This window comes from Mytilus trossulus, chromosome 14, assembly GCF_036588685.1.
Source record: "Mytilus trossulus isolate FHL-02 chromosome 14, PNRI_Mtr1.1.1.hap1, whole genome shotgun sequence".
NCBI lineage: Eukaryota > Metazoa > Mollusca > Bivalvia > Mytilida > Mytilidae > Mytilus > Mytilus trossulus.
This window is the reverse complement of record NC_086386.1, coordinates 73366343-73389801: the sequence shown is the minus strand read 5'-3', so window position 1 is coordinate 73389801 and position 23459 is coordinate 73366343. Positions and strand designations below refer to the sequence as shown.

Here is a 23459-nt window from a genome sequence, read left to right as displayed (position 1 = left end):
TATTTCCAAAAACAAATTGATAAAAAAAACCTAAAAATGTTGATGTTTACATATTAAGGCCTTCTTATAAGTATTCTATAACTAAACAAAAACTAAAAAATGCAAATTTTCATACGAACAATACTTTTTATTTAAAAAAAAAACTGTTTATGATTAAGTTATTATTTATTTTGAACATATTGAAAAAAATATTATAAATGTTTAATAAACACGAAATCATAGGCATTTTTTTTTATGTGAAACATGTAATTTCTATCAATTTAGCAGATAAATTATCTACTGAGGTAGATTAGTCAATGAGTGATATATTTCTCTTAGAAGAAATTTAAAGGTCTGAGTGAATAAACTATACAGAGAACAATACCTGTTGTATTTGTTAGATGGGACAATAGAACTGCCAAAAGTTTAAATGGACAGGTAACTTGCAGGTGAATCTATAGAAAGGTTCAATAGGGTTCGCTATAAAATAAGATTACAAAACAAACAGTCTAACTATCAATGCAGTTTTTAATGAGAAAATTCTCCTCAAAATGCTCATAGCATTTCTCCCTCCTCAAAATGTATACAGCCTTTTTCTCTCCTCAAAATGTATATAGCCTTTCTCTCTCCTCAAAATGTATATAGCCTTTCTTTCTCCTCTCCTCAAAATGTATATAGCCTTTCTCTCTCCTTAAAATGTATGTAGCCTTTCTCTCTCCTCAAAATGTATATAGCCTTTCTTTCTCCTCTCCTCAAAATGTATATAGCCTTTCTCTCTCCTTAAAATGTATGTAGCCTTTCTCTCTCCTCAAAATGCAAGTAGCCTTTCTCTCTCCTCAAAATGTATGTAGCTTTTCCCTCTCTTCAAAATGCATATAGCCTTTCTCTCTCCTCAAAATGTATATAGCCTTTCTCTCTCCTCAAAATGTATATAGCCTTTCTCTCTCCTCAAAATGTATATAGCCTTTCTCTCTCCTCAAAATGTATATAGCCTTTCTCTCTCCTTAAAATGTATATAGCCTTTCTCTCTCCTTAAAATGCATATAGCCTTTCTCTATCCTCAAAATGTATATAGCCTTTCTCTCTCCTCAAAATGTATATAGCCTTTCTCTCTCCTTAAAATGTATATAGCCATTCTCTCTCCTTAAAATGCATATAGCCTTTCTCTCTCCTCAAAATGTATATAGCCTTTCTCTCTCCTCAAAATGTATATAGCCTTTCTCTCTCCTCAATGTATGTAGCCTTTCTCTCTCCTCAAAATGTATATAGCCTTTCTCTCTCCTCAAAATGTATATAGCCTTTCTCTCTCCTCAAAATGTATGTAGCCTTTCCCTCTCCTCAAAATGCATGTAGCCTTTCTCTCTCCTCAAAATGTATATAGCCTTTCTCTCTCCTCAAAATGTATGTAGCTTTTCTCTCTCCTCAAAATGAATATAGCCTTTCTCTCTCCTCAAAATGTATATAGCCTTTCTCTCTCCTCAAAATGTATATAGCCTTTGTCTCTCCTCAAAATGCATATAGCCTTTCTCTCTCCTCAAAATGTATGTAGCCTTTCTCTCTCCTCAAAATGCATGTAGCCTTTCTCTCTCCTCAAAATGTATATAGCCTTTCTCTCTCCTCAAAATGTATGTAGCTTTTCTCTCTCCTCAAAATGCATATAGCCTTTCTCTCTCCTCAAAATGTATATAGCCTTTCTCTCTCCTCAAAATGTATATAGCCTTACTCTCTCCTCAAAATGCATATAGCCTTTCTCTCTCCTCAAAATGTATATAGCCTTTCTCTCTCCTCAAAATGTATGTAGCTTTTCTCTCTCCTCAAAATGTATATAGCCTTTCTTTCTCCTCTCCTCAAAATGTATGTAGCCTTTCTCTCTCCTCAAAATGCATGTAGCCTTTCTCTCTCCTCAAAATGTATATAGCCTTTCTCTCTCCTCAAAATGTATGTAGCTTTTCTCTCTCCTCAAAATGCATATAGCCTTTCTCTCTCCTCAAAATGTATATAGCCTTTCTCTCTCCTCAAAATGTATATAGCCTTACTCTCTACTCAAAATGCATATAGCCTTTCTCTCTCCTCAAAATGTATATAGCCTTTCTCTCTCCTCAAAATGTATATAGCCTTTCTCTCTCCTCAAAATGTATATAGCCTTTCTCTCTCCTCAAAATGTATATAGCCTTTCTCATCAAAATGTATATAGCCTTTCTCTCTCCTCAAAATGTATATAGCCTTTCTCTCTCCTCAAAATGTATATAGCCTTTCTCTCTCCTCAAAATGCATGCCTTTCTATCCAACAGTGGCATTAAAACAGTAGTGATACTTTTATATCTATTATAGGACTGGACTGTTAATATACATTCTCTTGTCAGTCTTGTGGACATTTGTCTTATTAGCAATCATACCGCATCTTCTTTTCTATAGCACTATAAAACATTTTGTAAACAAACAGTTAACTCATAAAGTAGTTAGTTTTGCCTTTTAAAATTTCTCATTAATTTTTAATTGTCAGTATCAAAACAAAAACATTAACAGGTGTTATATATCAAGTCAACCTGCATTCATCACCTATAACATCCGTATAAAAAGAAACTTATTTAGAAGCTTTAAATAGTTGTAACTGTCCAACTCCTTCTACACCAAATATTCTAAGTTGTAGACGGTTGCCACATGTGGAGCAGGATCTGCCTACCCTTCATGAGCACCTGAGATCAACCCAGTTTTTGTTTTTGGTGGGGTTCATGTTGCTTATTCTTTAGTTTTCTATGTTGTATCATGTGAACTATTGTTTGTCTGTTTGTCTTTTTCAGTTTTAGCCATGGCGTTGTCAGTTTGTTTTTGATTTATGAGTTTGACTGTCCCTCTGGTATCTTTCGTCCCTCTTTTGTAAGCAACTGGTCACATTTTTTAAAACAACCAATTGTTTATGATAATTAATGCTATTTAAAGGACTGTAAATTATTTCTCTATTTAATAATCTCCAGACTGATTGAAATTCTTAGATAAACATATTACTCAGAAACCTTACCTTGCTAGTGTGACATCTTTACTGAGATAAACATTATGACGACCATATGATAAACTGTTGTCATGGTTATTTATACTGTTATCTGGAACCAGTGGGTAGGTCCATCTACTCATTATATCACGACTGAATATTAAATAAAGAAAAGATATTATCTTGAGAGTAATTTGAACATTTCTAGTACATGTATATTTTTTAAACAATTGAACAACCTCATAAAAAAACTTAATGAAACTTAGAATATAAATTCACATATTCCCAATTAAGATTTATTTATAAAAATGACATTGTATTTATCTTATATGTATTTTATTGTATGTATGTCATGTATATGTTGTAATTGTTGGGGAAAAAAATCACGTTGGGCATGATGACTAGCTGGACCGTTAAAAAATATACATTGTAGAACTATATATATGACATATATGTTACTGAAATATTTGTTTTATTGATAAAAAAAAACAGATTATCAAACAGCTGCAAATGTTTACATCGGTTCTAAGAAGGGAACCTGATGTTCAGTGGTTGGCATTTGTTTATATGGTTCATAAGTGTTTCACTTTGCTAGTTTTCTATATAGATTAGACTGTTGGTTTCACTGTTTGAATGGTTTTACACTAGTAATTTTTGGGGTCCTTTAGAGCCTGCTGTTCAGTGTAAGCCAAGGCTCCAAGTTGAAGGCCTTACTTTGATTTATAATAGTTTACTTTTATCAAATTGTGACCTGAATAGAGAATTTTCTAATTAGCACTCATACTACAATTTAGGGAAGACCATCAAACTTTAGGGTGACCATCTACTTTAGCATCTTCATATAGATGACAGAGATATACATACCTAATTATATCATACATTTGAAGATTAGATATTCTGGCTGCATATTCATCTCTTACAATCTTACCAAATATGGTGTTACCCATAACCTGAAAAGTATGGAAAGCCAAGTTAAACAATATTCTATTAGATATTCTGGCTGCATATTCATCTCATACAATCTTACCAAATATGGTGTTACCCATAACCTGAAAAGTATGGAAAGCCAAGTTAAACAATATTCTATTAGATATTCTGGCTGCATATTCATCTCTTACAATCTTACCAAATATGGTGTTACCCATAACCTGAAAAGTATGGAAAGCCAAGTTAAACAATATACTATTAGATATTCTGGCTGCATATTCATCTCATACAATCTTACCAAATATGGTGTTACCCATAACCTGAAAAGTATGGAAAGCCAAGTTAAACAATATACTATTAGATATTCTGGCTGCATATTCATCTCATACAATCTTACCAAATATGGTGTTACCCATAACCTGAAAAGTATGGAAAGCCAAGTTAAACAATATTCTATTAGATATTCTGGCTGCATATTCATCTCATACAATCTTACCAAATAAGGTGTTACCCATAACCTGAAAAGTATGGAAAGCCAAGTTAAACAATATTCTATTAGATATTCTGGCTGCATATTCATCTCATACAATCTTACCAAATAAGGTGTTACCCATAACCTGAAAAGTATGGAAAGCCAAGTTAAACAATATTCTATTAGATATTCTGGCTGCATATTCATCTCTTACAATCTTACCAAATATGGTGTTACCCATAACCTGAAAAGTATGGAAAGCCAAGTTAAACAATATACTATTAGATATTCTGGCTGCATATTCATCTCTTACAATCTTACCAAATATGGTGTTACCCATAACCTGAAAAGTATGGAAAGCCAAGTTAAACAATATTCTATTAGATATTCTGGCTGCATATTCATCTCTTACAATCTTACCAAATATGGTGTTACCCATAACCTGAAAAGTATGGAAAGCCAAGTTAAACAATATTCTATTAGATATTCTGGCTGCATATTCATCTCTTACAATCTTACCAAATATGGTGTTACCCATAACCTGAAAAGTATGGAAAGCCAAGTTAAACAATATTCTATTAGATATTCTGGCTGCATATTCATCTCTTACAATCTTACCAAATATGGTGTTACCCATAACCTGAAAAGTATGGAAAGCCAAGTTAAACAATATTCTATTAGATATTCTGGCTGCATATTCATCTCATACAATCTTACCAAATATGGTGTTACTCATAACCTGAAAAGTATGGAAAGCCAAGTTAAACAATATTCTATTAGATATTCTGGCTGCATATTCATCTCTTACAATCATACCAAATATAATGTTACCCATAACCTGAAAAGTATGGAAAGTCAACTCAAGTCAGACAATATTCTACTAGGTATTCTGGCTGAATAAACTTATTGTGATCCGCATATCAAATTTTTTGAAAATTAAGGAACTCTTAAGAAAAATATGCAGAATATTTGTTTATAGGACAAACTTGTCATTGTCAGGGAAACATAATGCTCCTCTATCTTTGTAGGTGGGGTATAACAATCTGTTAAATGGTGGAATAAAACAAATAGCATTGACATTGGTTAGCATTTTAATTAACCCTACCCAGTATGCTGTGCATTTCTCAATTTAACACTGAAAATTCTGTTGATAAATAATTTTCAATGAAGGAAAATGATGAAAAATATCTTGGACACAATGTCATTGCAATAGAAATACCATTCAAGGTGAACTAAGTGTGCTGGTACTACTTAGTTGTGTTTTCATAACTTTTCATTCTATGTATAAATTACCTCTTCATTCATGAGGATGCCTCTTATAAAATCATCTCGACTAAGATAGTCAAAGTTGTCTTTAAATAAAGCAGGTACTTGTGGAGAACACACACTAATCTGACAATCCAGGAGGTCGTACCGTAACTGAACATTCTTATTGTCTGTTAAAACTTCCTTTAAAGAGAACAAACAATTATTGCTTATAGGTTTTTCAAGTGTGTCTAATTTTCACCTCAGCTATAGAAATCTTGAAAAATTTAACTCCAATTCTATGCTTAAAATTTTTGCTTTTTTTAAACTCAAATGTTAGCTGTCCTTTTTATAGACAAAAGAAAACATACTTCATTTTAATACATGTATTGCATTTTATTTTCTTTGTCATATTTATTGACCAATTTAGTTTAGAATACTGTATCGTGCTGCTTTTGGTGCACACAATAAAATTGAGAATGGAAATGGGGAATGTGTCAAAGAGACAACAACCCGACCATAGAAAAAACAACAGCAGAAGGTCACCAATAGGTCTTCTGTATGCCTGAATGTATTAATAAACTTGTCTAGCCTACAAATAAAAAATAAATAAATAAACAAGATATATAAGTAACTGATTTGTTGGGCAAACTTGTAAAACATAACTCTTGCTCCCTAATGCCTAATGTAAGTTGGTGGCAAACTTTGAAGTGATTTTATCATTTATTGTTTATCTTATATAATATCTGTTTTGTTTATATCCTTTTTGTCGAGCCTTCGACTTTAGTCGAAAAAGCCAGACTAAGCGATCCTACATTCAGTCGTCGTCGTCGACAAATATTCACTCTGTGGTTAAAGTTTTTGAAATTTTAATAACTTTCTTAAACTATACTGGATTTCTACCAAACTTTGACAGAAGCTTGTTTATGATCATAAGATAGTATCCAGAAGTAAATTTTGTAAAAATAAAATTCCATTTTTTCCATATTTTACTATAAATGGACTTAGTTTTTTCTGCAGGGAAACAAAACATTCACTCTGTGGTTAAAGTTTTTAGAATTTTAATAACTTTCTCAAACTATCCTGGGTTTGTACCAAACTTGGACAGAAGCTTGTTTATGATCATAAGATAATATCCAGAAGTAAATTTTGTAAAAATAAAATTCCATTTTTTCCGTAATTTACTTACAAATGGACTTAGTTTTTTCTGCGGGGAAACATTACATTCACTCTGTGGTTAAAGTTTTTAGAATTTTAATAACTTTCTCAAACTATCCTGGGTTTGTACCAAACTTGGACAGAAGCTTGTTTATGATCATAAGATAATATCCAGAAGTGAATTTTGTAAAAATAAAATTCCATTTTTTCCGTATTTTACTTACAAATGGACTTAGTTTTTTCTGCGGGGAAACATTACATTCACTCTGTGGTTAAAGTTTTTAGAATTTTAATAACTTTCTCAAACTATCCTGGGTTTGTACCAAACTTGGACAGAAGCTTGTTTATGATCATAAGATAATATCCAGAAGTAAATTTTGTAAATAAATAAATCCATTTTTTCCATATTTTACTTTTAAATGGACTTAGATTTTCTTACAATCATAAAACAGTAACAAGAGGAATATTTTTATTGATTTTTTTCCTCATTTTTGTTGAGCCTGCAATTTACAGCAAAAATAGGCGAGACTCTGGGTTCCGCGGAACCCTTACAAATTTTTTATCCTATTATTTGTTGACATATTTGATATATCTAACAAATTTCTTGATTTTAAAATGAATTAAAACCAACAAAGCAAAACAAACCACAGGAAGTTGTAACTTCTTCTGGTTCCCTGTTTTGAGGTAATGAAGAATGCGGTCATTTGTACTGTCAATGGCTACCAGTGAATCATCCTCTCTACAACGTGAACAATGACCAGGAGGAGCTTTCTTCATTATAACTGTCATAACTGCATTCTTATCTTTCTCTCTACGTCTTCTGAAAACACAGTGCATGTAAAGTTTGCAGAAAAGAACACAAGATAAAATTGAAAATGAGTTCTTCTGTATACCTAAGATGTCCAACTTAGGTGATACCAGAATTAAACCAGATGCTCCGCAGGGCGAAGCTTTATACGACCGCAGATGTTGAACCCTGAACGGTTGGGGCAAGTATGGACACAACATTCAAGCTGGATTCAGCTCTAAATTTGGATTGTGATTAAATAGTTGACACAGCATAGGTTTCTGACACAGAATGAATGTGTTCTAATGAACTTAATTTTTTTGTTTACTCTTAGAGCAATTCACTATGCTGTTGAATATTAATCCTCTCAAAAAAATGTTTGAAGAAATTTTCTTTTTATTTATGAAATTTCAAATGAGATCATTGAACCCATTTTTTTTAATCACATCCCCCTTTCCCTTATTCCAAAACTAATCTCAATTAAAATTTCTAAGGGAGTTTGCAACAATAACTACTCATTTAAATACATCATAAAATATTAAGATGTAAAAAAACTGCTTGTTATCACTGAATGGTAAAGATTATTCTAATTTATCAGTTGGTAGTAAAAAGTGAATATACATTGTATATTGTATATATAACAAAGATTTAAGTTGATTCTGGACAAAGAAAGATAACTCCAAATAAAAAAAATTCTTACAATTAGATATTTCTAGCTTACTATTCTGGACAAAGAAAGATAACTCTAATTAAAAACAAAATTGCTATTTCACAATATTTTGCAATAAGATATTTCTTGCCATTGCGCAATACTGTGCAATTGAAAAGACTTGCTATTGCACAAAACTTAATATAATAATTTTAGATCCTGATTTGGACCAACTTGAAAACTGGGCCCATAATCAAAAATCTAAGTACATGTCTGGATTCAGCATATCAAAGAACCCCAAGATTTCAATTTTTGTTAAAATCAAACTAAGTTTAATTTTGGACCCTTTGGACTTTAATGTAGACCAATTTGAAAACAAGACCAAAAATGAGGAATCTACATACACAGTAAGATTTGGCATATCAAAGAACCCCATTTATTCAATTTTTGATGAAATCAAACAAAGTTTAATTTTGGACCCCGATTTGGACCAACTTGAAAACTGGGCCGATAATCAAGAATCTAAGTACATTTTTAGATTCAGCATATCAAAGAACCCAAACGATTAATTTTTTGTCAAAATCAAACGAAGTTTAATTTTGGACCCTTTGGACCTTATTTTAAATGTAGACCAATTTGAAAAAGGGACAAAAGTTAAAAATCTGCATACACAGTTAGATTCGGCATATCAAAGAACCCCAATTATTCAATTTTGATGAAATCAAACAAAGTTTAATTTTGGACCCTTTGGGCCCCTTATTCCTAAACTGTTGGGACCAAAACTCCAAAATCATTACCAACCTTCCTTTTATGGTCATAAACCCTGTGTTTAAATTTCATAGATTTCTATTTACTTATACTAAAGTTATGGTGCGAAAACCAAGAAAAATGCTTATTTGGGTCCCTTTTTGGCCCCTTATTCCTAAACTGTTGTGACCAAAACTCCCAAAATCAATAATAACCTTCCTTTTGTGGTCATAAACATTGTGTTTAAATTTCATTATTTTCTATTTACTTAAACTAAAGTTATTGTGCGAAAACCAAAAATAATGCTTATTTGGGCCCTTTTGTGGCCCCTAATTCCTACACTGTTGAAACCAAAACTCCCAAAATCAATCCCAACCTTTCTTTTGTGGTCATAAACCTTGTGTAAAAATTTCATAGATTTCTATTAACTTAAACTAAAGTTATAGTGCGAAAACCAAGAAAATGCTTATTTGGGCCCTTTTTGGCCCCTAATTCCTAAAATGTTGAGACCAAAACTCCCAAAATCAATACCAACCTTCCTTTTGTGGTCATAAACCTTGTGATAAAATTTTATAGATTTATATTCACTTTTACTAAAGTTAGAGTGCGAAAACTAAAAGTATTCGGACGACGACGACGACGACGACAACGTGATAGCAATATACGACGAAAATTTTTTCAAAATTTGCGGTCGTATAATGATATATATAGAGGAGATGATATATAGAAAGGAAATGGGGAATGTGTCAAAGCAACAACAACTGGACCATAGAGCAGACAACAGCCGAAGGCCACCAATGGGTCTTCAATGAAGCGAGAAATTTCCGCACCAGTAGCCGTCCTTCAGCTGGCCCCTTAAAAATATGTATACTAGTACAGTGATAATGGACATCATTCTAATGAGTATTTATTGAATAAAATTCTGAAAGATTATTTGATAAAAATCTATTTTCATATTTGTTTTCATAATACATGTAATATAAACATTAAAAGGTGAACCAATATTAGAACTACTAAAAAGGTTTTGGCGATAATTAGTTTTATAAGACTAACAACAACTTTTGATAAAGAATAGCAATAGATGTAGAGACCATTTATCTCCATAAAGAAAGACTAGACCTTCTTGGTTGAGAGGAGAACTAAATTCTTATTGGTTTTACTAAAATATTGGAGGGCGACCATCAATATCTAAAGAGTTAACATCTATAATAAATAAACTACCTTCTAATGATCCTTGTTTTGATTTATTAATGGTGATATATGGATTATTAATGGTGATGTGGTTTTTTAATGGTGATATGTGGATTATTAATGGTGATATGTGGATTTTCTAAAGAATTTGAATTAAAGATGATGGACAAATGTCAATTAAAAAAGTCATCATTGGTTTTATCTAGTATTCTACTACTGTAAAGTCAGAAAATATTGACAGGTTTTTATTATTGCGAAAAATGCGACAGAGTTGTAAAAACAATAATTTAAACTTGCATTTGAAATATTTTATATGATTTTAACAGTATTTTTCTCAAAATCTTAAAAATTAAAATTGCATTACCTGTGGATTCATTTATTTTCGTGAGTATCAATTTTCATGGATTGCTGAAAACTTGCATATTAGTGGACATTTGATTTCGTGGTTTTTTCCATCTCTGTATGCAAAGCCTATTGAAAATATGTTCTTTGTTGAACATTTGAATTCGTGGTTCACCGGTACCCACAAAATCCACAAAAATTGGTATCCAACGAATAATGATGAATCCACAGTAAGTCTAAAATGACAAAATCACATTAATAAATGCACATAATAATTTCTGAATTTAAAGTAACTTACTTGTGTCCCTGTATAATAGACCTGAGGTCCAGATGAGAGCCAATCATTGGTCCACTAACTTACTTGTGTCCCTGTATAATAGACATGAGGTCCAGATGAGAGCCAATCATTGGTCCACTAACTTACTTGTGTCCCTGTATAATAGACCTGAGGTCCAGATTAGAGCCAATCATTGGTCCACTAACTTACTTGTGTCCCTGTATAATAGACATGAGGTCCAGATGAGAGCCAATCATTGGTCCACTAACTTACTTGTGTCCCTGTATAATAGACATGAGGTCCAGATGAGAGCCAATCATTGGTCCACTAACTTACTTGTGTCCCTGTATAATAGACCTGAGGTCCAGATTAGAGACAATCATTGGTCCACTAACTTACTTGTGTTCCTGTATAATAGACCTGAGGTCCAGATGAGAGCCAATCATTGGTCCACTAACTTACTTGTGTCCCTGTATAATAGACCTGAGGTCCAGATTAGAGACAATCATTGGTCCACTAACTTACTTGTGTCACTGTATAATAGACCTGAGGTCCAGATTAGAGACAATCATTGGTCCACTAACTTACTTGTGTCCCTGTATAATAGACCTGAGGTCCAGGTTAGAGACAATCATTGGTCTACTAACTTACTTGTGTTCCTGTATAATAGACCTGAGGTCCAGATTAGAGACAATCATTGGTCCACTAACTTACTTGTGTCCCTGTATAATAGACCTGAGGTCCACTAACTTACTTGTGTCCCTGTATAATGGAACTGAGGTCCAGATTAGAGCCAATCATTGGTCCACTAACTTACTTGTGTTCCTGTAAAATAGACCTGAGGTCCACTAACTTACTTGTGTTCCTGTATAATGGACCTTAGGTCCAGATTAGAGACAATCATTGGTCCACTAACTTACTTGAGTTCCTGTATAATAGACCTGAGGTCCACTAACTTACTTGTGTCCCTGTATAATAGACCTTAGGTCCAGGTTAGAGACAATCATTGGTCCACTAACTTACTTGTGTTCCTGTATTATAGACCTGAGGTCCAGATTAGAGACAATCATTGGTCCACTAACTTACTTGTGTTCCTGTATAATAGACCTGAGGTCCAGATTAGAGACAATCATTGGTCCACTAACTTACTTGTGTTCCTGTATAATAGACCTGAGGTCCACTAACTTACTTGTGTTCCTGTATAATAGACCTGAGGTCCACTAACTTACTTGTGTTCCTGTATAATGGACCTTAGGTCCAGATTAGAGACAATCATTGGTCCACTAACTTACTTGTGTCCCTGTATAATGGACCTGAGGTCCAAATTAGAGCCAATCATTGGTCCACTAACTTACTTGTGTTCCTGTTTAATAGACCTGAGGTCCACTAACTTACTTGTGTTCCTGTATAATGGACCTTAGGTCCAGATTAGAGACAATCATTGGTCCACTAACTTACTTGTGTTCCTGTATAATAGACCTGAGGTCCAGATTAGAGACAATCATTGGTCCACTAACTTACTTGTGTTCCTGTATAATAGACCTGAGGTCCAGATTAGAGACAATCATTGGTCCACTAACTTACTTGTGTCCCTGTATAATAGACCTGAGGTCCAGATTAGAGACAATCATTGGTCCACTAACTTACTTGTGTTCCTGTATAATAGACCTGAGGTCCAGATTAGAGACAATCATTGGTCCACTAACTTACTTGTGTCCCTGTATAATAGACATGAGGTCCAGATGAGAGCCAATCATTGGTCCACTAACTTACTTGTGTCCCTGTATAATAGACCTGAGGTCCAGATTAGAGCCAATCATTGGTCCACTAACTTACTTGTGTCCCTGTATAATAGACATGAGGTCCAGATGAGAGCCAATCATTGGTCCACTAACTTACTTGTGTCCCTGTATAATAGACATGAGGTCCAGATGAGAGCCAATCATTGGTCCACTAACTTACTTGTGTCCCTGTATAATAGACCTGAGGTCCAGATTAGAGACAATCATTGGTCCACTAACTTACTTGTGTTCCTGTATAATAGACCTGAGGTCCAGATGAGAGCCAATCATTGGTCCACTAACTTACTTGTGTCCCTGTATAATAGACCTGAGGTCCAGATTAGAGACAATCATTGGTCCACTAACTTACTTGTGTCACTGTATAATAGACCTGAGGTCCAGATTAGAGACAATCATTGGTCCACTAACTTACTTGTGTCCCTGTATAATAGACCTGAGGTCCAGGTTAGAGACAATCATTGGTCTACTAACTTACTTGTGTTCCTGTATAATAGACCTGAGGTCCAGATTAGAGACAATCATTGGTCCACTAACTTACTTGTGTCCCTGTATAATAGACCTGAGGTCCACTAACTTACTTGTGTCCCTGTATAATGGAACTGAGGTCCAGATTAGAGCCAATCATTGGTCCACTAACTTACTTGTGCTCCTGTAAAATAGACCTGAGGTCCACTAACTTACTTGTGTTCCTGTATAATGGACCTTAGGTCCAGATTAGAGACAATCATTGGTCCACTAACTTACTTGAGTTCCTGTATAATAGACCTGAGGTCCACTAACTTACTTGTGTCCCTGTATAATAGACCTTAGGTCCAGGTTAGAGACAATCATTGGTCCACTAACTTACTTGTGTTCCTGTATTATAGACCTGAGGTCCAGATTAGAGACAATCATTGGTCCACTAACTTACTTGTGTTCCTGTATAATAGACCTGAGGTCCAGATTAGAGACAATCATTGGTCCACTAACTTACTTGTGTTCCTGTATAATAGACCTGAGGTCCACTAACTTACTTGTGTTCCTGTATAATAGACCTGAGGTCCACTAACTTACTTGTGTTCCTGTATAATGGACCTTAGGTCCAGATTAGAGACAATCATTGGTCCACTAACTTACTTGTGTCCCTGTATAATGGACCTGAGGTCCAAATTAGAGCCAATCATTGGTCCACTAACTTACTTGTGTTCCTGTATAATAGACCTGAGGTCCACTAACTTACTTGTGTTCCTGTATAATGGACCTTAGGTCCAGATTAGAGACAATCATTGGTCCACTAACTTACTTGTGTTCCTGTATAATAGACCTGAGGTCCAGATTAGAGACAATCATTGGTCCACTAACTTACTTGTGTTCCTGTATAATAGACCTGAGGTCCAGATTAGAGACAATCATTGGTCCACTAACTTACTTGTGTCCCTGTATAATAGACCTGAGGTCCAGATTAGAGACAATCATTGGTCCACTAACTTACTTGTGTTCCTGTATAATAGACCTGAGGTCCAGATTAGAGACAATCATTGGTCCACTAACTTACTTGTGTCCCTGTATAATAGACCTGAGGTCCAGATTAGAGACAATCATTGGTCCACTAACTTACTTGTGTTCCTGTATAATAGACCTGAGGTCCAGATTAGAGACAATCATTGGTCCACTAACTTACTTGTGTTCCTGTATAATAGACCTGAGGTCCACTAACTTACTTGTGTCCCTGTATAATAGACCTGAGGTCCATATTAGAGACAATCATTGGTCCACTAACTTACTTGTGTTCCTGTATAATAGACCTGAGGTCCAGATTAGAGACAATCATTGGTCCACTAACTTACTTGTGTCCCTGTATAATAGACCTGAGGTCCAGATTAGAGACAATCATTGGTCCACTAACTTACTTGTGTTCCTGTATAATAGACCTGAGGTCCAGATTAGAGACAATCATTGGTCCACTAACTTACTTGTGTTCCTGTATAATAGACCTGAGGTCCAGGTTTGAGACAATGTCACCATACACCAGGATGAAGTCACTACGGATCAGTGATTTATCCTCAATCTCCCTCATAGCATCTCCCATGGATAAACATCCCTCAGAGAGTATAGGTGTCACTGTACACGGGGAGCTACTGTCATTCCATTTAGAATTTCTGTAAAACAAATGTCAATCTCAGGTATTAAAAAAAAAAATTGTAAAACATAGTTTATCTTTTAAGGCTATATATTTAAATGTATCTTTGAGATATTTTTCAAAATGGAAAGTTTTTTTCCTACAACCATGACAACATTGTCTAAATAAGATTTTCGGTAAAAATTGAGTTTTTAATAACATGAATAATACTGATTGTGTATAGTATAGGTGAGGTCAATCAAAGCAACTGGTTATACAGACTATTGATGAATTATCTTTAAATCCATTTATTTGTGTTGACTCTTCAAATTCATTATTTTTATGTGTTATAGGCAATCAAAGATTTCAAGATAAAAAGGCTACAATCAAAATGCTATTGAAAATGTGAACTTTCTCTCTTGATAGAAAAAGAATGTGCATTAAACAGATTATCAATAGTCTTTCAGACGTTTCTCTGATACATCTCAAAGCTGTTGCTCATCAATTACATTGTTAAATTAAAGACCCTAACGTTTAAAGAACCATGAATTTATATTCTCAAAGTAGAATAGATATACTTATGTACATGTAAACCTGCTATGTCCAGTCAAAGACATAACTCTATAGGGTTATTACAGAAAATAACTTGCGTGTGTTATTACAGATACTTTCATGAGTCTACTCTTTATTCCTTAAATTTTCTAAATCTGTAATAACATATGTTTGTTAATTGTAAAATTATTTCATTTATAGTGGGCTCTAGGGAACTCTTGAGACTTTGCGCAGAAACTAAATGCACAGCCTTGATAACTTATTCTTTAATTAAACTAATACATTTTTGATTAACCATGGTTAATCAATGAGACGAGGCTATTAAAGAATAAACTTAGCTGTGATAACAAGGCTTAGTTATTAAAGGAATGTAACTTATTATATAAGACACTTGGGAATTACTAAGAAACTAGCGCAGAACCTCATTACATGCTCTGGTCATTATTTCTTACAATAAATTAAAATACATTGTAATTAAGCATGATGTATGTCTGAGCAAATGCTTTGAAGTGATATAGAGAAGCTGTGATAACACCCTTTAGTTATTAGAGGCATATTTTTTCTGTAATAACATATAGGTGACTGGGGTTTGACTGGGTTTTTCTGATACATGTATATGTGTTCAGATTTAGGTATACCTTATATGTGTTTTGATTGGACATACCTGATGTGTTCTAACTAAATATACCTGATATGTGTTCTAACTGAACATACCTGATATGTGTTCTGATCTGATCAGCTAGATGACAACAGAAGACAAAGATTTCTTGGATTCCTCCGGCTGCCAGAAATTCCAAGGTATAATCCAACATAGGGACATTAACCACAGGAAGTAATGTCTGCAACAATCAAAATAAAATACATAAAATTCCTTAAAGATTATTGTTGATCTTCTAAATGTCTTTGGAAATTAGTATGGCGTTCATTATCACTGAACTAGTATATATTAGTTTAGGGGCCAGCTGAAGGACGCCTCCAGGTGTGTGAATTTCTCACTACATTGAAGACCTGTTGGTGACCTTCTGCTGTTGTTTTTTCTATGGTCGGGTTGTTGTCTCTTTGATACATTCCCCATTTCCTTTCTCAATTTTATTATTTAACAATCAACATGATCAAATTCTTTAAAGTTACCAATATGAACTGTTAGTAAAATTTCAAGTGTTATATATTCAGTCATTACAAGTGTTATTTCGATAATAACAGTGTTATTCTGTAATTCGTGTTACCCTGGTATGAAGACATGTCACATGACAATATCAAATTGACATATAATCATGATTTAATATGCCATGGCTGTGCGTAGTCCAAATAATTATGACGTCTGGCAAGGCTATTTTATTTTTTTCGGCGATGCCTTCCTGAAAAAGCCTTGCCAGACATCATAATACACCTTCTTGCTAATTGTCCGCCGTTGCCGGATATCACACTTGTAGGTTCCCGTAATATTTTGATTCATAACACAAAATATCTGACGCCGCAATGGAAAAAGTGATTGTTGTATGTGTCAAAAGTTCAAGTCGCCGGGTCGACCGGGATTAGCGATAAGGTGTATTATTTGGACTAGGCAGTGCGCTGTCATAAAACTGGTCATAGAGATCTTTCCATGGGTACTTCTTAAAATAAGGGAACAATACATGGTACACTTTTAACTTGAAGCAAATCATTATTTACATTTGTTGACAATCAATGAACATGACGAATACAAGAATAAAACTATAAAGGATGATGAGCAAAGAAAAAAGTTGCATCATGCTGTGAACAAGTGAATTCCAGATGCAGTACAAATTTGAATATTACTCTGGGTTTCTTTTCTGTAATTGGTGCAAAGCGAACATTGAAAGTATCTGCAATGACAACAGCTTGTAGAATATCTTCTTGTTTTATGTCGGCTCCACGTTGTTTGCCTTTTCCAGACATTTTGCAATGTTTTGATTTTTATTGAACTTCCGGCACTTCCGGTTTGTGGAATCGCCAACTCGACAACGAACGACTTTCTTACCTGTTTAGACCCTCTTAGAAGTCGCTTTGGGTAAGAAAAATTACACGACATTATAAGTTTGTCCAATAATTTTATATTCGTCTGTAGTCCAGACTCAACACTAATCTACACTACACTACAGACGCGAATGAAGTCGAAGCTGAGACAGGGCTTTGTTTACAAACATGACAAATGAAATCTTACAGCTCCATTACAGGGTACAAGTTTAATCGGCACCTAAAGGAAAAGTCAAATCGGCACCCAGTGAAATCGGCACCTAGTTATAGTCAAATCGGCATCCATTTAAAGTAACCAATAAAAGAGAAAACTATGAGCCCCCCTCATCACTATCACAATGTCAGATGACAGCTGTATTAACTGGTTATTCCACATATTTTATATGAGTGCAGATTAAACCAGGTGACGATTTGACTAGGTGCAAATTTGACTTTACAGGTGCTGATTTGACCAGGTGTCGATTTGACTAGAATTCCCCTTACATGAATTGATTACTTAGTTCATTGTTATGTTACCATCATGAGTCGGCCATATAATTAATACATGTTTATATAATTTTACAAAATCAATGCTGCTGAAGTATCCCATGAGATGACGTATTAGGTCAGGTGATGTCAGTGCGTATTTAGGTCAATGAAAGAGACGGATTGTTTTTGTAAGTGAAAGGGATATAAGTGTGATTACGATTGTTGGAGAGTTTATGGATTAATATAACTTGTTGAAGAACTAATTTCGAATATATATCAAACGTTGGCATTGCATTTATTGCTAAAATTAGATGGTAACACTTTCATAAACTCTCAGAGTTTTCCAGCTTCTGTTCGACCCGTGTGGTCAACATGGTGTCCAATTCGGACAGTGACAATAATGGGTTTGCTCAGCACGGCTCAGCCGGTATAACCCGAAAATCTAGTTCATCTGAGCTCAGCTCGTCTAAAGAACAAATAGTTATGATTGAAACTGACACTGGGAACTTTTTAGTGCCAGGAATGATTGAAAACGTTCTCGTTGACGAAGAGGGCGGAGTTTATAATGATAGACATATGATTCAACATAGCTCAAGTGCAAAGAGCGTGAAATCTCGCACCTCGCGAGACGTAAACATGGAGAACACTTCTCGTTCATCACGAGATGAAAACAATGATACTTCCGGTCAACCGGACCTCTATCAAATGATGATACAAACACAAATTATGATGCAAGAAACTATGAAAAACAGAGAAGTAGTTGATAATACTGATCATAGTGAATCAGGAGATGAATCCGAACATGAAGATGTTGGCATGGCGTTAGGCAAATTATGTGATGATGCAGACAAGGTGCAGCCAGATGCATGTACTACGGACATGCCGGTAGATGATGAGGACGATTTCATGCAATCTCTCGGAGATTTCTTGTCATCGGAAGACAAACTAGGGCCGAAAGTTTCAAATTCCTTGGCAGGTATTGTCAACACTGGTATGAAACAGAAAGTTTCAGAGGACAAAATTAAGTCAATGCTTAAAAAGTATTTGAGGCCAGAAAACTGTGAGGCATTGACACCAGTACATGTCAATTTGCCAATATGGAAAACCTTAAATAGGCAGACAAAAAATGTAGATATTATGATACAGAAAAATCAGGGCATCTTATGCAAAGGAATGGTCCCACAACTAACATTGATGGACAAGCTCCTTAATTCAAGTAAGGCAAACAAAGGCATCGAGCCAACTGAAGTTGGAGAGTTACTAAGTCTGGTAAAAGATTCATTTGTGTTTAGTCAGATGGCGTATTCAGATTTAAATGTTAAACGCAGACAATTAATTAAAACCAATTTGAGGCCGTGTTATAGATCACTCTGCCCCGATAATGCACCAATATCTGATAAACTATTCGGTGATAGTCTTGTTGACAAAGTCAAAGAAGTTGATATAGCCAATAGAATGGGTAGAAAACTAGGGAAGGTGAAGTCCTTCCTACCAGCAACCTCAACAGATAATAAGGATCATAGAATAAACACTGGTTTCACAGCTAACAGGTTCTCTGCTCCCTATATAATACCAGAGAATCGGTTCAGATTCAAATCGCAGAATAACAGCTTCAGACCATCTTTCTCTCATGGTAATGATCATTTTTTAGGGAAAAGACCAGTCATGAGGAACAACTTCAAGAAGAAAGACAGACATTAAATCCTGTTGACATGGAATGTGAATCTTTTGAACATTGGTCTTACCATGAACAAGATAAACATATAAATGTGTTAGAGCTTCTTGCAGCCTTTTTAACTCTTAAAAGTTTCTGTGCTACAAAAAACAATATTCATATAAAAATATATTTGGATAATACAGTAGCGGTTCAGTATATAAATAATATGGGAGGAAGGAAGGATGAGTTGAATGAGTTAACAAGAGATATTTGGAATTGGTGTATCAATAGAAGCATTTGGTTAAGTGCATGCCATTTGCCGGGGAAAACTAACGTAGAGGCAGACAAACTTTCAAGACATTTAAGTGATGATATGGAGTGGAAGTTAAATGAAAACATTTTCATGAAAATTCAAAAACTATTTGGTCCAATTAATATAGACCTCTTTGCGTCACGACTTAATTGTCAATTGAACAAGTATGTTTCATATATTCCGGATCCAGATGCGTGTGCAATTGATGCATTTTCTTTTTCTTGGAATATGTATAATGGCTATGCTTTTCCTCCTTTCAGTATAATTGGAAGAGTACTCCAGAAAGTGGAAGAAGACAAGGCAACATTGATATTGATAGCACCAATGTTCACGACTCAACCATGGTTTGCAAAAATTCTTCATCTGATAGCCGGACAATCTTACATACTACCAAAGAAAAATCTGTTGATTCATCCATCAGATCCTTCAAGGCAGCATCTGTTAAAGAAAATGCAGTTAGCAGTGTTTCCTTTATCAGGACAAGACTTAACAGTTTTGGCTTACCAACAGACACTACAAACATTTTATATGACTCATGGAGAAATTCCACAAAAAAGCAATATGGGAGTTATCTCAACAAATGGGTGCAATTTTGTGTTAAAAGACAAATTAATTCATTTAAAGCATCTAATTCTATAGTTTTACAATTTCTGACAGAACTATTTCAAAAAGGTCTTGGATACAGTGCTATTAATACAGCTCGATCAGCTTTATCATCAGTGTTGGATTGTGGGAAAGTCAATCCTATTGGGAATGATCCTTTAACCCTTTCACGTTCCGCCAAATTGGACGTAAACTTATGGAAAGACACTATCAAAGTTCAATCGCATATAGCATTCGCACTGAGGCTTACATAAAGGTCGTTTTAGGTCCATTTGAGAGATAAATGATAAAATATTTCAAAAAATATAATATATCAGAAATTTTGTCTTTTGAAGTCACGTGTTATCTGTCCAAAAGTCACGTGACTTGCGAAAAAAAAGTAAAAAAATACAAAAGTCTTCCGAAAAAGGTCGTGTGGAGACTTTTATAAGGGCTAATAGGATAAAGTTTAAGTGTCAAAGCAATGTCCTAAGTCTGATAGACACAGGAAAGTTACCATTATGGTATAGTTGGAGGAAATACGTGCTATATGCCCCCCAAACGTGGATGCCCGCAACATGCAAAATAACGGTTTTCAGCCGTTTTTTCGTCAAAATCTTATACTTGACACAAATTTTAGCTTAAATTATGTTTTTCCAAGCAGCATATAGAATTTTGACTTTGAAAGTAAAGATTCAATGAATTACCAATAATTACTTTGGTGTTTTGGGCCTATGAGGTTTTAGTTTAAAGGGGGGGGGGGGGGGGGTGCAATTACAAATGTAGGACACACATTCTTTAAAAACATACAAAAAATTGTTTTTAAGTTGACTTTTGTATGTATTCATGACCCTCTTTTTGAAATTGAAAGTAAAGTTAAGTTAAGTTTCATTTAATATAGGAAATTATTTTTTCATCTCCGGCTTTGAGGTTCGAACATGCAATCTTCCTGCTATGGGCTAGTGCAGCTTCCCACTGGACCACGGGAGTTCCAGTTTAATATATCGAAATTTTAATACTTAACTCTTTCATAAAGCAACGAAGTGAAAGTAATCAAATAATCAGCCTGTTTACTGTTTTCGTTTAGAAATTAAGTCTCGATATAACATATAATTGTTGTAAAACCCATTATTTTGAGCAAATATAGGATGATATCATACTTTAGTCTGCCATTTTTTTCTAGACTTTTACCGGTTTCTTTATTTGAACAAAAGTGTTTTCGACATTTCCATAACCAGGCACATCAGAAACAATGTTCTGTTACATCTATTTCAACTTCGAAAAAAAAAATTCATGACTTTTTGTCTTTTTTGTCTTTTTTTCAATTAATTTGGAAAGAAATGACCACAAATTGAGAGTGCATTTCAAGTAAATGATTGCGTTGGTACACTTTCAATCACTTTTTTCACTTAAGTACAAGTTTTAATCATACTTTGAATAGTTTCCCTCAAAAATACACGGCGAAGTTAATAAAAAAAGTCATATTGCCTCTAAAATCAACAGTTTATTTTCCCATACTCGACGGAAATATTAAGTTCAAATAAAAAAAAACAACACGGTTTTTACAGGAGAAAACGTTGTCCGTTAGGGACGATTTGATACCAAACCGTACTCGGAAGAAGTTTTAGGCACCACTAATCACACAGCTGTGATATCAATGGATATAGGGGATTGATTTGAGCCATCAACCACTTCTGTACGTCAGCAAATGTCAAAGATTCAATACTTTGCGCAAGTTAGTTACCCAAAAATATAGCCCATCGGTACCAGAGTACCGATGGGAACAGGAAGGGGTTAATTTGTCGTTTTATGAAAGGTGTATTTAATAAAAGACCAACTTTACCAAGATATGAAGTGACAGTTGGCAGGTATGTCAGAGAAAAGAAATATGAAAAAGAGATTGAAAAAAGATTAGTCATAGATTATTTTGTTTATCTACATGTACTAACTGAGTCCCTGTCATGCCTGTGTACATCTATTGAATATGGAAAATTTGGGTACCGCATTGGAACAACTGTTAGATTTTCAAAAGGATATATTTGTCAAGAAATTAAATTGAAAGACACATCTTTATTAATATTTTAGCAATGGTTCTAATTTTGAGCTTTAACTTTCACTTTGTCATGTATGTGAATATCCACGAAGCAGTTAAAAAGTTTTAGAAAAATTTGGTTAATCAGGGTTCTTTTTCATCAATTCATGTACATTGTATATACAAAGAGGAGGAGTAGCACTTCTTTAATAATGCGAATGATAAAAGCAACAGATGTATTTTTGTTTTTTGTAAACAAGTACATGTTGTATGTGTTAGATACATGTAAGTTATTGTAAAGGTGAATTTTAGTCAATAAGTACAAATTGAAATTGTTGTTTGTACAAAAAACATGTACACAGTCAAAATACAAATTATAATTTGTAGAAAAACTGTGTCATGTGTGTACAAAGTCGAAATACAAACTTAGATTTGTACACATGTTTTGTACAAATTATAATAATATGTTTACCAAGTTATACATCTAAATATATGTTCACATGCAGAAAATAGAATTTATTACAACTTGAGAATAATAATAATATTTATATGTACTGGAATGATTTATGTTTATTTGATATTTGTTTATACTAAAAAGCTTCTGCAAATACATGACCTCCATATCACCAGTGAAAAGACCCCAATACATTTGTGGATATATGAAGATGTGGTATGAGGGCCAATGAGACAACTCTCAATCTAAGTCATTAAGTCAATGTTAACGTTCAAATTTTCAATACAATCTCACAACAACAGATAACAAAGAATTAAATATCCCCATAACAGCATAACAGTAAAACCCCTTGCCCCCCCCCCCCCCCCCCCCCCCCCCCCCCCCCCCCCTTTTTATACGACCATGAAAATTGAAATATTGGTAACACGTTGGCATCGTCTTCGTTGTCCAAATACTTTTAGTTTTCCCACTCTAACTTTAGTTTAAAGTCATAAGAAACGAGTGACGGGTGAAAAATAAGATTCTTCCAATTCTTGAACCAATGCAATACAAACAGCATAAACTTAGTCTTCTGTGCTCGAAGTTATCATTTTTTTCGTGTAAATTTCGTCAAATGTTTTTTCTATCGGTCAGTATTGTTGTGAAAATCAGTCAGAGCTCAGACAGAAATAAGTCTAAATCTGTTGTTTTATGATTTGTCTCCCTTTAAATCAAGACAAAAAAAAAGTCAAATATTGTTAAGC

At 34.3% G+C, this 23459-nt stretch overlaps 3 protein-coding genes across 4 annotated transcripts in view; 2 read left to right on the top strand and 1 right to left on the bottom strand.

Moving 5' to 3' along the window:
• Positions 1 to 17382, bottom strand: part of LOC134696256 (translation initiation factor eIF2B subunit epsilon-like) — a 30689-nt gene extending 13307 nt beyond the window's left edge. Inside the window, exons 1-7 of one of the 2 annotated variants that reach the window (XM_063557950.1) lie at positions 17215 to 17382; positions 15930 to 16054; positions 14518 to 14703; positions 7416 to 7590; positions 5661 to 5816; positions 3833 to 3918; positions 2999 to 3121 (exon numbers count right to left, since the gene is read on the bottom strand). In XM_063557950.1, the coding sequence (XP_063414020.1) occupies positions 2999 to 3121; positions 3833 to 3918; positions 5661 to 5816; positions 7416 to 7590; positions 14518 to 14703; positions 15930 to 16054; positions 17215 to 17265 (902 nt within the window). In that variant the 5' untranslated portion in view covers positions 17266 to 17382. Of the gene's footprint in view, positions 1 to 2998; positions 3122 to 3832; positions 3919 to 5660; positions 5817 to 7415; positions 7591 to 14517; positions 14704 to 15929; positions 16055 to 17012; positions 17165 to 17214 lie in introns of those variants that run through there. The other variant, XM_063557948.1, reaches the window with a different exon arrangement.
• The window catches only part of LOC134696257 (UDP-glucose 6-dehydrogenase-like), a 29682-nt gene continuing 23370 nt past the window's right edge, over positions 17148 to 23459 (top strand). The window contains exon 1 of the mRNA XM_063557953.1: positions 17148 to 17244. The gene's annotated coding sequence lies outside the window, so the exon portion shown is untranslated. The remainder of the gene's footprint in view (positions 17245 to 23459) is intronic.
• On the top strand, positions 17846 to 19409 carry LOC134696513 (uncharacterized). Its single transcript, XM_063558349.1, has one exon. It carries the CDS (start codon positions 18051 to 18053, stop codon positions 19377 to 19379), a length of 1329 nt encoding a protein of 442 aa, XP_063414419.1. The 5' UTR covers positions 17846 to 18050; the 3' UTR covers positions 19380 to 19409.